General features: G+C 41.9%; 1 protein-coding gene across 1 annotated transcript in view; it reads right to left on the bottom strand.

Moving 5' to 3' along the window:
- Positions 1–15,377, bottom strand: part of DDX10 (DEAD-box helicase 10) — a 278,013-nt gene that overhangs the window by 260,631 nt on the left and 2,005 nt on the right. The window contains exons 2-6 of the mRNA XM_003794715.2: positions 8,166–8,226; positions 6,687–6,817; positions 5,195–5,353; positions 3,818–3,938; positions 2,255–2,444 (exon numbers count right to left, since the gene is read on the bottom strand). Of these exons, the coding sequence (XP_003794763.1) occupies positions 2,255–2,444; positions 3,818–3,938; positions 5,195–5,353; positions 6,687–6,817; positions 8,166–8,226 (662 nt within the window). The remainder of the gene's footprint in view (positions 1–2,254; positions 2,445–3,817; positions 3,939–5,194; positions 5,354–6,686; positions 6,818–8,165; positions 8,227–15,377) is intronic.

Genomic DNA, 15,377 nt, shown 5'->3' with positions numbered 1-15,377 from the left:
GTATCCAATGTACACAGCCCTATTATGAAACTAATTTATAATTCTCAAATGAAAGCTACAACCTAATTCTTGCCCAAGAATATGGGGAGGAGGTGGGGGAGGGGAGGGAAGAAGGGCAGATGGGTGGAGGGAGGGTGATTGGAAAGATCACCTATATGGTCTAACAAGGGTACAAGTGAATTTTTCTAGAACTAGAGTATAAATGTTTTAATATAATAACTAAGTAAATGACACAAAGTCTATGTTAACCAGTTTGATGAAAATACTTCAAATTGTATATGAAAACACTACACTGTACCCCGTTTTCATTAATGTACACAGCTATCATTTAATAAAAAAAAAAAGAAAAGAAATTGGGGATAGGGATAATATGTATAATTTATATAAGTTACAAAATGTCTTACAGACCATCCAATCGAAAAGTTTAAGTCTAATGAATTTTGAACATAAGCAGGAGGCAAACGGCAAAAAGAGAAAAAGAAAAATCAAAAAACTTAGACTGTCTTTATATTACCAAAAATTATAATAGCTATCTCAACACAACTTTAAGAAATCAAAGTCTACTCCATAGTAAGCCAAGGAAAAAACTGTACCTCAAGTATCTCTTACTATTCCTGTCCCAAGTTCTTGATAGCCAAAGCTATTCAGTGTCTCTGAAGTTTGTTCACCAGGATTACTAGAAGCAGAAAGTCTTAGCCTCTCTCCTCAGGCTTTTTAATCCTAGATATCATAGCTGGGCTTCAATACCCATATTTCTATGCAAGGATTTTCCATCAGGATAACAATTCATTTTCCAAATCTATTTAGATTAACATTTCATAGCAAGAAGAAATGAAAGTCTTAAGATATAAACAGTAGGCTGAGCATGGTGGCTCAGGCCTATAATCCTAGCATTCTGGGAGGCTGAGGCAGGTGGACTGCCTGAGCTCACAGATTCAAGACCAGCCTGAGCAAGAGTAAGATCCCATCTCTAAAAATAGCAGGGCCCTATGGCGGTGCCTGGAGTCCCAGCTACTCCAGAGGCAGAGGCAAGAGAATCACATGAGCCCAAGAGTTTGAGGTTGCTGTGAGCTATGACACCACAGCATTTTACTGAGGGCCACAAAGTGAAACTGTGGCTCAAAAGGAAAAAAAAAAAAACAGTAGAGTCTAGTCTACACTGATACCTTCACAGCAGAATCCAGCTTACAATCACTGGGAGACATTTCTTCTGGAAATATGCAGTGGTTCATGTCAAACATACATACTTCCAACTGTCATTATCAAAATACAATTTAAACATTCCCTCAACCACTTGCATAACAAACATACACCTTTATTGTAATGCACACTCTCCAGTTTTTAGTGAAACCAAGACAAATAACATTGCTAAGATTTTAAAGAGAAAATTAAGTTCCTTAATATTAACACATTTGACAAAAATGTGTTCCAGTGCAGTAGGGTGCTGGCCCCATATGCCAGAGGTGGCAGGTGCAAACCCAGCCCTGGCCAAAAAAACTACACACACACACAAAAAAAGTGTTCCAGTGCAAATTAGTACTGCACAATCCTACTAAAGAGAATGATTCCATACCCAAATAATTTTGGTAAGTGTAGCAAGCTATATTCCACCTCCCACTGCCTTGGGCAATCACAATGCCCATGAAAACATTATAGGTTCTGACAAATAAAAGTAAACTGTTTCAGTTCGGTGCCCATTAGCTCAGTGAGTAGGGCGCCAGCCACATACACCAAGGCTGGTGGGTTCAAGCCCAGCCTGGGCCAGCTAAACAACGACAACTGCAACAAAAAAATAGCCGGGCACTGTGGTGGGCGCCTGTAGTCCCAGCTACTTGGGAGGCTAAGTCAAGAGAATCCCTTAAGCCCCAGAGTCTGAGGTTGCTGTGAACTGTGATGCCACAGCACTCTACAGAGGGTGACAGAGTGAGACTGTCTCAAAAAAAAAAATAAACTGTTTCACTTTGACTCAGCATTTGTTGTTTATCTCATTCCCTGTCCTCTCATTATGGAAAGGTAGTTGGTAAATGGTAAAATATCTGTTAACATCTCACAGAAAAATACTTCCCAGACACATTTTGGGAAATCCTGCATTATTCTTACCTTTAAAAATATATTCAGAATTTGAGGAGTTTTAACTAGTATATTTACTGTTTTATACATCCAATAAAACAGTCTTATTTCTCAGAAAATATAAATGTAAAATATCAAATCCTTAAACTACAAGAATATTTTGATTAAACTGAAGAGCACCTACCTATATTTTGCTTTTTCATGAACCCAGACATACTCAGGGTCTTTCAAACTCAAGCGTGCAAGGTCCTTTACAGATTTGGTTTGAGTTGCTGAGAATAGTAAAGTCTGACGTTTCCGGGGGAGATTTTCAATGATAGCATTCATGGTATCAGCAAAGCCCATATCCAAGATTCTATCTGCTTCATCAAGAACTGAAAAGGAAAATGCAAGGTGAACTACCAGACATTAGCCTAAACGCAATGTGGCATCCTGGACTGGATTCCAAAAAATGAAAAGAGATATTAGTGGAAAAACTAATAAAACCTGAATAAAGCCTGGAATTTACACAATGTACCAACGTTAATGCTAGCTTTGACAAAGGAACCATACTTATGTAAGATACTTATATCTGCGAGACTGGGTGAAGAATATACAGCAATTCTATTACTGCAACTTTTCTGTAAGTCACAAAAAAAGTCCATTTAAAAATACACATTAGGTAACACCACCAAGCTAAAAAAGAAAAAGTTCATTGAAAAGATGCCAATTTGACCTTTCAAAGTTATCAGAAGTGGGTAATCTTTAGATTACTTCTTGGCAACGGGCTGAGCACTATGGCTCACACCTCCCATCCCAGCACTTGTGGCGGCTGAGGCAGGAGGACTGCTTCTATCCAGGAGTTCTAGACAAGCCTGAGCAAGAGCAAGACCCTGCCTCTAGAAAAAACGAGAAAAATTAGCCAGGCATAGTGGTGCATACCCATAGTCCCAGCAACTTGGGAGGCTGAGACAGAATCATGACATGAGCCCAGAAGTTTGAGGTTCCAGTGAGCTATGATGATGCCATTGCACTCTAGCCCAGGAGATAGAGCAAGACCTTAACTCAAAAAAAAAAAAAAAAAAAGGAGACGGAGAAGAGTCTTATCAATGTCAAATGCTAAAGTGCCTAATTTCACATATAAAGGGACATATGCACTGTTGTTTTTTGTTTTTGTTTTTTGGGGGGGGGAACAGTCTCACTATTTCACCCTCAGTAGAGTGCCGTAGTGTCACAGCTCACAGCAACCTCAAACTCTTGGGCTTAAGTGATTCTCTTGCCTCAACCTCCCAAGTAGCTGGGACTACAGGTGCCCACCACAACACCTGGCTATTTTTTGTTGCAGCTGTCATTGTTGTTTAGCAGGCCCTAGGCCGGGTTCAAACCCACCAGCCTCGGTGTATGTGGCTGGTGCCATAACCACTGTGCTAAGTAAGGGTACCAAGTCTGCACATTCTTTTGATTTAAAAAAAGAAAAAAAAAAAAAAAAGACTAGTTGTATTCTCTGGGTTTACAGCTCAAATGCCAAAAAATTTCAAGTTATTTCTCAATTTTTAATCATAACATTTCCCCAACATAAAATTTATATCATTAAAATATATGAGGGTTCTCTCCTGAATCTGAACTTTTTTTTTTTTTTTTGCAGTTTTTGGCTGGGGCTGGGTTTGAACCCACCACCTCTGGTATATGGGGCCGGCACCCTACTCCTTTGAGCCACAGGTGCCACCCAAATCTGAACTGTTTTTCATTGAAAATTCATTAGACTCACCTAACATTTGGAGATTAGTAGCATGAAAAGATACTGTTTCATCCATGTGTTGAAGAAGCCGACCTGGTGTGCACACAAGTATATTTATGTTGTTGATCCTCTCAGCTTCCTGTTTCAGATCCTGAAAACAGTTGTTTCCTTTGATTACAGACACATCACTCTAAGCAGCTTGTGTACCAAAACTAAAAAGCCATTTGCATGTGGCATATCAACATAACTTTCTATATCTGCAGCATATACAAATTTCTGGGCTAAATTAAGTCTCAAAGTGAAGACAAAGAGCGCAAAGTTCTTCTAGATTCTTAATCATATTCAGGATTTTGAGACCAAGAAAAAATACTCAAGTGACTGCTCCAAGTCCTGATGTCCTTTTGGGTCTATCAGAACTTAAAACTGGAGCTACTGCCATTCTAAGTCAGGGTTCAGGGGCAGTGAACAGATTCTGACACCACTCACTGTACTCTGCGGACTGAAAAAGAGCTGAGCTCTCTACATTTAGAGCTTCTCTCCTTGAGATAAGAGCAGAATGTTGGTGAGCTGGGGACGGGCACATGAGTTTTTTTATTTTATTTTATTTTTTGCAGTTTTTGGCTGGGGCTGGGTTTAAACCTGCCACCTCCGGCATATGGGGCCGGTACCTTACTCCTTTGAGCCGCAGGCGCCACCCATGCTATACTTTCTTCTTTAGTGTTTGCTCAGAAATTGAAAAAGTATTTATCTTCACAGACTAGAAGAGGCTCTAGAAAATATGGGCATTACAGGCATACTATAAGGTAGAGCAAAAGTTGAATAGCAGGTCTCATGATTAAAAACTTCCTCAAAACAATCTACCTTCCTCTCTGCTGCTCATATAGCAATGTTCTGGATTATTCAACATCTCAGAATTCAGGCGTTCTAAAACTACAGCTGCGGGCCACATGCAGCCTGCCTAGGACATTTTTGCCGTGTTTTTGCTGCCACTGCCTGTCCTGCTTAGCAGCTAACTCATCCCGGGGCCCACAGTCTGGCCCTCTAATGGTCTGAGGGACAGTGAACTGGCCCCCTGTTTAAAAAGTTTGAGGACCCCTGACTTGATACCTTATTAGAAGGTCCTAGTCCTAATTGAAATGTGATATTTCCCAATGGATACTGATGAACAGATTTACAGGATAATTAGAGAGCCTAATCAACTCAGATACCCTGACAAAAATGGACTTTTAGTTCCAGCTAAATTGACAATCAGAATCCAGATGACAGTGACCACACCACGGTGCTACCCCCGCCATGAGGCCCTGAGAGGCCAGACTGTTGGAATGCAGTCTCCACCACCTCCTTTCCAACCACATGTACTCCAACACAGGTTATAGAGGAAGGAAGGGTACAGACAAAGGAACACACCTTTCCACCAATGATGAGACCAGCTGAAAAGTCATGATTTTTTCCTACTTTTCGGAGAACCTCAAAGGTCTGATAGGCTAGTTCTCTTGTAGGGGATATTATCAGAACTCCTAGCCCATCTGTTGAGGTCCACTGCAGACGATATAAGGCTTCCAGCACCTCAAAAAGAACAGCAAATTCATATTAAATCTTCACAGAAATCTGCTTATTGACTCTGCTTATTGACCTGAGTCTATGGTCTGTCGCTCCAAATCTAAGGAACTTCCCAAGCAGAAGGCATACCCTTCAAGTTTTACCCAATCCAAAAGAAAATATTGTTTCTTTTTCTTCTATCCATCAGAATCATCTACCCCCAACTGAAAGGGAAGGGAAAAGAAGCCCCAGAATATTAATAATTCAGCTGCTGCCAGAGCCACATCATCAGAATGGCTATCAATGAAAGGTATGGGCAGGCTACAGCCCATTAAAACTGACTTTGAAAAATATCATTTTCTGAACACCACCACATTAAAATAAACTTTCACCTGTATAGCTGCCTATTCATATAAGTGACTTGAATTCTCTAATTTTAGAGAGACATTGCTTAAAAAGGAAAAAAGCACTAGGATTTAAGAGAAAAAGTGGTTTTTCAATATTTGGAACAAAAACTAAAGTGATACTTTGCAGGAATAAAAAATGAAAAGACCAACCATATTACTAAGATGTAAGTGAATCCCTAAGCAGCTCCACTACTTTACTGCTACGTGTATAAAAGACAGCTATCGATGTCCCAGAAAACTCAACAAATGCTCAAAGCTCCTTAAACTGAGCATATTTCAATTTTATACTAAACAGATACAAGTATAAAATGCCACTGGTAGGCTCACAAGGGTGAGCACAGAAACATGTTCCCACCAGCCCAACCACAGAGCAGAACCATTCTGACCTGCCACCCTGGAGTATCCCACATCCATCAAGAACGTAATGACTGGCTCGGCGCCTATAGCTCAACCAGCTAAGGCGCCAGCCACGTACACCTAAGGTGGCGGGTTCGAATCCCCAGCCCGGACCCGCCAAACAACAATGATGGCTGCAACCAAAAAATAGCCGGGCATTGTGGCGGGCGCCTGTGGTCCCAGCTACTTGGGAGGTGGAGGCAAGAGACTCGCTTGAGCCCAGGAGTTGGAGGTTGCTGTGAGCTGTAATGCCACGGCACTCTACCCAGGGGGATAGCTTGAGGCTCTGTCTCAAAAAAAAAAAAGAACGTAATGACTTGCCAAGGCACAATAATTTATTCATTCAATAATTTACTGAGTGCCCACCTCAGGAAGTTCAATAATTTACTGATAACCTGGGAAAATGTGGTAGAGAACTCTTGTCTGATAAAGTCTGCATTCCATCCAGGGAAATCTAACTTGAAAACAACTCTTTATGATATTTATTTGCATCTAAGCACAGGATGTTATAAAATTACATAACAGAGAATCTGAACCAACATGAATAATACACTTACTGGAACAAGGAAAGCCAGAGTCTTGCCAGATCCAGTCTTGGCGGCTCCAAGCACATCTTTACCTTGCAAAGCCAACCCAATGGTCTGCCTCTGTATCTCAGTTACCAAACGGTACTGGGCTTCTTGCAAACCTGGAAAGTGGAGGAGGGGGAAATGATACTTTCAGAAAATCCCTGCAAGACAGTGTCATAGCCTGAATTGTGTCTCCCCACCCACCCACCCCAAAATTACTGTATCAAAGTCCTAAACCCCCAGTACCTCAGAGTGACTACATTTGGAGACAGAGCCTTTTAAAGAGGTGCTTAAGTCAAAACAACTCCCTTAGGGTGGACTGGTGTCTTATAAGCAGCAACGTGAACAAGGAGACACCAAGAGTCCACATGCACAAAGAACAGCCATGGGAAGAGGCAGCAAGTTACTCCACCAGGTTTGGTCCAGCAACCCCACTCCAGGGCACATATCCAAGGTATGAAATCTGCATACTGAACACTTTATGTTCACTGCAGCATTTCACAATAGGCGAGGTTGACATCGACCTACGTGGCCAATGAGGAATGAAGAAAACTTGGTGCATAAACACACAGGGGGTGATTATTCACCGTTAAGGAAACCCTCTCATGTGCAGTAACATGAAAGAACCTGGAGGACATGGCGTTAACTGAAATCAGCCAGGAATAGCAATACAATTAACCACATGATGTCACTTAAAAGAGGAATTCACAAAAACAGGGATAGAATGGTGGTTACCAGAGGCTAGGCAGAGAGGGGAATTGGCAAGATGTGGATTAAAGGATACAAACTGTCAGTTAGGAGGAATAAGTTCGGGAGATCTATTTTATATTATGATGACTACAGTTAATTACAATACGCTGTATATTTGAAAATTGCTAAGAGTTCACTTTAAGCGTTCTTAACACAAAAAAGTATGGAGTAATACACCACATACATGTTACGTTACATGCAAATTAGCCTGATTTAGCCATTCCACAATGCATACATATTTCAAAGCATGTCAGACCATAAACAAACACAATTTTTATTAATTTAAGAAAAATAACAAGAGCAGCAAGAGGGTCCTGAAACAGCCTGGCCCTGCAGGAAAACCTCCTCTGCCTGCACCTTGACCTGGGACTTCAGTTTCTGTTGTTAAGCCACTCAGTCTGGTATTTTGTTATAAGCAGCCCCAGCAAAGAAACACAAGCAAAAATATACTCTGTTCCCTTTGCTTATGTTAACACAGATTTCATTTTAATTATTCAGAGGCTCCTGGAATCTTTTTCCTTTCAACTAATGTTTAACCAGTCCAGAAAGAATGACAATGAAAAAATTATTTGATGCAAATATTGCCTATTTTCATTAGTTTTCGTGATATCAAAATTTGCCAAAATAAGATTTTTCAGGTTAAACTCTCAATCTTCTTCCATTTATCAAAAATGCCAAGAAATCCAATAACATGTCCCAATTTCACCACATACCTACCTTTCAATGTTTTTCTGGACAAAGGGAAATCTGAAAATCTTGTAATTTCATTCACATTTATCTGGAAAAGAAAAAAGGGAACAGTGTCAGATATGACTAAATAACCTACAGGACAATTCACTTATTTCACAAGGAAACCATTTTTTCTCTAGCTCATCCTTCACACAGCAGGATTGAATTCAATCATCACTTCTAATTAAAAGCCATCATTCTTTCTGAAAGGAAATAAATACGCCTTGAAAAAGCTGTCCTGAATCAAATATAAATTTGTAACCACTTCAAGTGACAAGAAAAAGACTCACTCAACATACACACAAGACACACATTACCACCTAGAACATTCTTCACTTCTAAAATGTTAACACAGTCACAGCCAACCACATCAATTTTAGGAAGAAAATTTACTTTCAATCATTTTTCAAGGGGTATCAGTTTAAGAAGGGACAAAATAACTACAAACCACAGACCAAGATGAAAATAGTTTTATATACCCAACTTGGATTGGAGAAAAGATTGAAACGAGTTGGAGAAATACATCATGTTAGCACCAATCTTTCAAAGTTTTACCTGTAAGTCTGTGGCCTATGAAATACAACCTGATAACTATTCATTTCAGAGTTACTCACAGAAGGGTGTTATTTCAAAAATAATCAGGGGAAATGTCTATCATGCTTTGAAGCCACAGTAAGTAACGTTTTGCTCTTTAACTTTACATTATTCAAATGTTCATTACTGATGTTCTTTATTAGCATAAACCCAATTTTCTGAATTTCATTTCAGCTGCTCAGAATTATTTTATTACAGATGCTGAATGCAAAAACTCTGCTCAGATCTGGGAACATGCTGCCAAATTACTCATGATTCACAAAAGGGAAAAGCTGCATTTGTAAGGTTCACTGATTTAAATTACACTGCAGGCAGTAAAGGGATGACAGTTGTATTTCATTTTACAATCTACACATCATCTTTCTCAGGATTCTTAAAGTAGCCCAGGCAGGGTTACTCTCTGCCCTCAGATACTGAAAGCTCAAGTATTAAAACATTATCTTAATCCCCACAAATCATTCCAGATACCATAGGAGAGGAAGCAGAAGCAATGTACTAGCATCAGAAGAAGGGTTTGTGCAAATAACATCCTGTCCCAGCAAGGAACCTCAATTAGAAGATGATCTTCCAAACAGGACACTGACTTTAGGTGTGGTTCACCCTTGCACTTGTGGTGTTATCAGCTAAAAAGCTGTTTTCAAAGGAAATGGAGTGCCCACAGGAGACCAGCCACTCTTCAATCCCAGACAGAGACACAGTACAAGTGAGGCAGTCACCCCAAACAAAATAGTGCACGTCTTCCGAAACTCTGTTCATCTTAAAGAAGTTTAGAAGAATGAAACCGTTCCGGTTATACACCATACTCTTAAGGAGTCACTAAAGAAAGAAAAGGAAATTTTGATTCTGCTCCTGCTCTTGAACAGGGGTCAGCAAACTACAGCCTACAGGCCAAATCCAATTTCCTGCCTGCTTTTGCCAAATTTTACTACAGCACAGCTACACCACTCAGTTACGTGGCCTGTAAAGCCTAACTCCGACGACTGATCCCTTTGCATAAAGACTGCTGACCTCGCTCCAGAATGTTCTCAGTTACCAAGGAATACTTAGAGGCCACAGCAAGAAATGCTATGGTTCCTACAAACAAAATTAATGCCCTTTCCAATTCCCGTTATCCTTTTTTAGAAAAAAAAAAAAAAAAAAAAAACTACCCCTCTTTCCACAATCTCCATACTCCCTCTAAAATCTGTACATTCTTCTGAACTCAGAACAGGCATTTCAGAGATTAGTCCTCAAAGACTTCCTAATGCTGGTAGAAAAGTTGGAAGAGGCAGAAGAGAGAATAGAGGAAATAACGCTTAACCGCTTATTCTTCTTAGAACCTGATAATACCTATTTTTTAGTAAAGTGAATATGCCTGGAGAAAAAAAGTATAAAACTTTGTGGAATGCAATCAAGAGAAGAAAAGCAACCTGCCTTACATCACTCCAGACCAGAATGCAGAGTTTCTATGTAATACAACTGGTTACAACAGACTAATGACTCCCAGGTGCAGTCACTCAGCAATGGGGAAAACAGACGGTGAGGCGCTCAGCAATAGGGAAAACAGTTGCTGAACTAAAACAAACAGCTCAATGTTTCTCACTAAGCCTCAACCCCCAGTTCTCCATCAGCCCCTCCAACGTGTGCACACACACTCCCCCAACACGACGGCTCTCAAAACCACACAGACCTCCTGCTGCAAAAAGCATAACTGATGGACTGAGCCAGCCGTCTGTCACCCCACAGACCCACGTGGAAAGCCACCTTCCCCTGGCTACTCCCAGCCCAGGGCTGGGCTTGGCAACTACCAAAGCCCGGGCTTCCCTCCTACACACAACTTTCAAACACGGAGTTCCAGCCTGGCCAAAGTTTTCTTAGACGGCTGCAGTCAAAGACTCTTCCTACCAATTCCTCCTTCCATCCTCCTTTCCCTTCCTATTCTTATTCACTTTCCTTCAGCCTTCATAGACATTTCCCCCCCATAAAGCTCCAGTTTACTCAATCCCATCTTGGCATCTGCTTCTCAGAAGACCTAGCCAGGGGTCCTCAAACTTTTTAAACAGCAGTCCAGTTCACTCTCCCTCAGACTGTTGCAGGGCTGGACTGCGGGCCCCAGGACAAGTCGGCTGCTAAGCAGGACAGGCAGCAGCGGCGAAACACCTGGCAGGCTGCATGTGGCCCACGGGCCATAGTTTGAGGACGCCTGACCTAGACTATATCAACAGTTTCTTAGCCTCCAAAACCTTTGCAGTTTGGATATATTCTCTATTTGGGCCCAGAGACTTCTCACTGCTTACAGATAAAGTCCCTGAGTACAGCCTTTGTGGGATAAAAATGTCCTACTGTAACAAATTACCACCAACAGTACCTTAAACCAAAACGAATGTATTAACCTTATAGTTCTGGAGTCCAGAAGTCCAAAATGGGTTTCACTTAGCTAAGATCCAAGTGTCAGCAGAGCTGCATTCTTTCTGGTGACTCTAGGGGTCAGTCCATTTCCTTGCCTTTTCCAAGTTTCCAGTGACTGTTCACATTCCTTGGCTATGGCCTTCTTCCATTTAATTTAAAGTTTTTGTTTTGTTTTTTTGAGACAACATCTCACTCTGTTGCCCAAGCCAGTAGTACACAGCACTCAGAACTCACAGCTGCCTCTAACTCCTTGCCCCCACGTCCATCTATAAAGCCAGCAACAGACTCCATGTCTTTCTCATATCACTCCCACTGACTCCTGCCTCCCTCTTCCACATTTAAGGACCCCTGTGACTACACTGGACCCACCTGGACAATCCAGGATAATTACCCTACTACAGGGACTGCTGATTAGCAATCTTAATTACCACTTGCCACTGACCATATTCACAGCTTCCAGGCATTAGGATGCAGCCATAGTTATGAGGCCATTATTCTCCCTGACACAGCCTCCAAAGTCATTTGCCATCTACTGCCAACCCTCTTTTCCGACCCCAGCTGATGCTGACTCAAGAACCTCCAAGGAGTATTTTCTCCCTTGAAGAACACCAAGCATTTTCACCTCTCGTTGTTCTTTCCATCTAGAACGCCCTTGACAATCCTTTCCACTTAGTGAATTCATCGTTCAAAAACTAGCTCCTCAGCTTGGCGCCTGTGGCTCAAGCGGCTCAGGTGCCAGCCACATACACCTGAGCTGGCGAGTTCAAATCCAGCCCAGCCCAGCCCGCCAAACAATAATGACGGCTGCAACCCAAAAGTGTGACGGGCGCCTGCAGTCCCAGCTACTTGAGAGGCAGAGGCAGGAGACTCGCTTAAGCCCAGGACTTGGAAGTTGCTGTGAGCTGAGATGCCATAGCACTCTGCCCAGGGCAATAGCTTGAGGCTCTGTCTCAAAAAAAAAAAAAAAACAACTAGCTCCTCCACTCCAGGCCACCACAAAGTACTGGACAGTTTGTTTACTAAACAAAGACATCTTCTAAGGCTGAAGTGGAGGGGCTGAAGTCCATCCAGCCCACATTCAGCTCCCCAAGCCAAGCCCCAGGCTGCAATCACCAGGAAAAAAGGGTAGTGTACCCAGAAGAAGATCTTTTCTAGTCCTCTGGCCAGAAAGAGCGCAGTACAGGATAACTGAGCTTTTTCCCCCTAATTACACCACGTTCTGACTCTACAGCATGAATTACCTGTCACATATTTACTATTTACTACAACATTTTGTACGTATTATAACAATGGCCAAAAATGCATCAACCCCACCCACCCCCATCTCAGTTCCCTAGGACCTGGAAATGTATTTTTTTCCAGATATATTTACAAAGGCCTAAACAAGCACAAGCTATGAAATTATTTCAAAATGTTTCTGAATCAAATTGCTCTTTCACCAGTGAGTCTACTGAGCATCACTTGTATAATAAAAGTTTCATGCACAAATGTACAACCCTCAGAGCCATATGGGGAGGGCCTGCACCTTGGCTACCTGGAGAATAATAAATTCAAGTAATTATATCCTTGTACTATTAGTCCTGGCCATTGATTTGACACTGCATTTATTTCTTGACTAAATCTTAAGGAAATATTTATAAAATCTAAAAGAAAAAATGCATAAAGCATAGGGGGAAGCTGCTCCTTCAACATAATAAAAAGATTAGGATTTAAATATTCATTTAACTAGCTGGGAATGGTAGCTCATGACTGTAATCCTAGCACCTTGGGAGGCCAAGGCAGGAAGATCACTTGAAACAAAGAGTTGGAAACCAGCCTGGGTAACATAGCAAGACCCTCATCTTTACACCAAAAAGTGTAAAGCTTAGGAGGGCACGGTGTTGTGTACTAGTACATAGTCCTAGCCATTCCAGAGGCTAAGGCAGAACTAAATGCATTGTTTGAGCCCAGGAGTTCAAGGTTATGGTAAGCTAGAGCTGGGCCACTGCATTTCAACCTGGGTGACAGAGCAAGGTGCTGTCTCTTAAGGAAAACCATTTTTGTTTAACAAATGCAGTGAAGTGTGGTGGCTTGAACTTCTAGCGTCAGACTGTGGGCTAGAACTCCTTTTTCACTTACTAGTCGTTAACTGTGCTCAAATTAATACCTTGTTGCGCCCTTAAGTTTCCTCATCTATATAACGGGAACAGTTTCACAGGGTTGTTTCTTGCGAGGATATGTCAAGTCAACAGGTATAAAAGTCTGATGAGTGTTAGTGATCATTGCTAGCACAGACAGCAAAAAGAAAACTTCTAGCCCAACGGTTCTCAACCTGTGGGTCACGACCCACAGGAACTGTATTAAAGGGGTGCGGCATTATAAAGGTTGAGAACCACTGGTCTAGCCTAACAGCAAACAACATCAGTCAGGGGTATCCAACCTTTTTCCTTTTCTGCCACATATTACAAGAGTGAGAGTTGTCTTGGGCCACATATTAAATACACAAACACCAATGAAAGCTGATGAGTAAAGGTCCGCACATACTTTTCGCAATTTCCGACACCAGAGATAAGCAAAGCAGTCCTCAAATAATCTGCATGTGGCCCACAGGCCGCAGGTTGGACAGCTCTAACACTAACTGAGCACCTAGTCAACACAACTACTATACTGCCAACGCTGGGGACAGCAAAATAAGTATGTCATTAGTACTGACCTTAAGAGGTTCAAAGTCTAGTAGAAAAATTCATAAAGAAATTAAATAGGCTCGGCGTCCGTAGAACAGTGGTTATGGCACCCGCCACATACATGGAGGGTGGCAGGTTCGAACCCAGCCCGGGCCAGCTAAACAACTGCAACAAAAAAACACCCAGGCTTTGTGGCAGGCACCTGTAGCCCTAGCTACTTGGGAGGCTGAGGCAAGAGAATCACGTAAGCCCAAGAGTTTGAGGTTGCCTTGAGCTGTGACACTGCAGCACTCTACAAGGGTGACACAGTAACAAAAAAAAAAGAAAGAAATTAAAGAAGCTAATCATCACAGCTAGGTGATAAATTCTGTAATAAAGAAATCAACAAAACGCTGTGAGTGCACAGCGGCTCTGACTCTGCCTGGAGAAGCTGTGAATTGAAGTCTGAGCTGAATCTTGAAGAACTAGCCAAGTCCTTACAGTGGGAGGATAAGTACTCCCCCCTCAAGCAGTGGAAACACCAAGTACCAGGAAGAGAAGCACAGCATGGCCTCTTGCAGACACACTGTACTTGACAATTTTCCTTCCTAAAAGTAACCGTGAGTCAAGGAAGGACTCAGGAGTACATGATTGGATTTTCATCTTGCAAAGAATCATTTCAGCAGAAGTACAGAGGATAAATTAGAAGGGTGTAAGGCCTAAGGGCTGAAGTCCATCAGCCACCGGCTTCATTAAAGTTTTACTGGAACACAATACCCATTCATGTAAGTATTGGGAGGGTGGCTTTTGTACTACAAGGGCAAAGTGGAGTAGTTCTATTCCACCCTTAAGACTACAAAACTGAAAATATTCACTGATCATTTTCAGAAAGTTCACTGACCGCTCTAGTAAGCAGTAACTACTATAGTGCTCCAGGTAAGAGATAAGGCCTGAACTCAGGTAAAGTCGTGGATAGATAAGCACTTGAGAAATTCAGAAGCAGGAAAGATCAACAGTGTGGCCAACTAGATATGAGAGTAGGGTTCTAGCTCAACAGTCTGCTTACAAAGGCCCAGCGCAGTGGCTCATGCCTATAATCCTCTCACACTCTGCAAAGCCATGGTGGGTAGATTGCCTGAGCTCAGGAGTTAGAGACCAATCTGAGCAAGAGCGAGACTCCATCTCTAAAAAAAAAAATAGCTAAGTGTTGTGGCGGGTAGTCCCAGCTACTTGGGAAGCTGAGGCAAAAGGATCACCCAAGCCCAAGAGTTTGAGGTTGCTGTGACTTATGACCCCACAGCACTCTACCGACAGTGACAAATGAAACTCTGCCTCAAAAAAAAAAAAAAAAAAAAAAAGTCTGCTTACCTGATGGAACTAGGATGTTGTAGACTAAAAAATGGTCCCCAAACATGTCCATGCCCTAACTCTGGAACCTGTGAATTTTACCTTATATGACAAAAGCGACTTTACAGATGTGATTAAAAATCTTAAGATTGGCTCGGCGCCTGTGGCTCAAGTGGCTAAGGTGCCAGCCACATACACCTAAGGTGGCGGGTTCGAATCCCCAGCCCGG

Source organism: Otolemur garnettii, unplaced genomic scaffold, assembly GCF_000181295.1.
Source record: "Otolemur garnettii isolate 467f Iridium unplaced genomic scaffold, OtoGar3 scaffold00086, whole genome shotgun sequence".
NCBI lineage: Eukaryota > Metazoa > Chordata > Mammalia > Primates > Galagidae > Otolemur > Otolemur garnettii.
The sequence above is the reverse complement of the archived record's forward strand: the minus strand, read 5'-3'. Positions and strand labels throughout refer to the sequence as shown.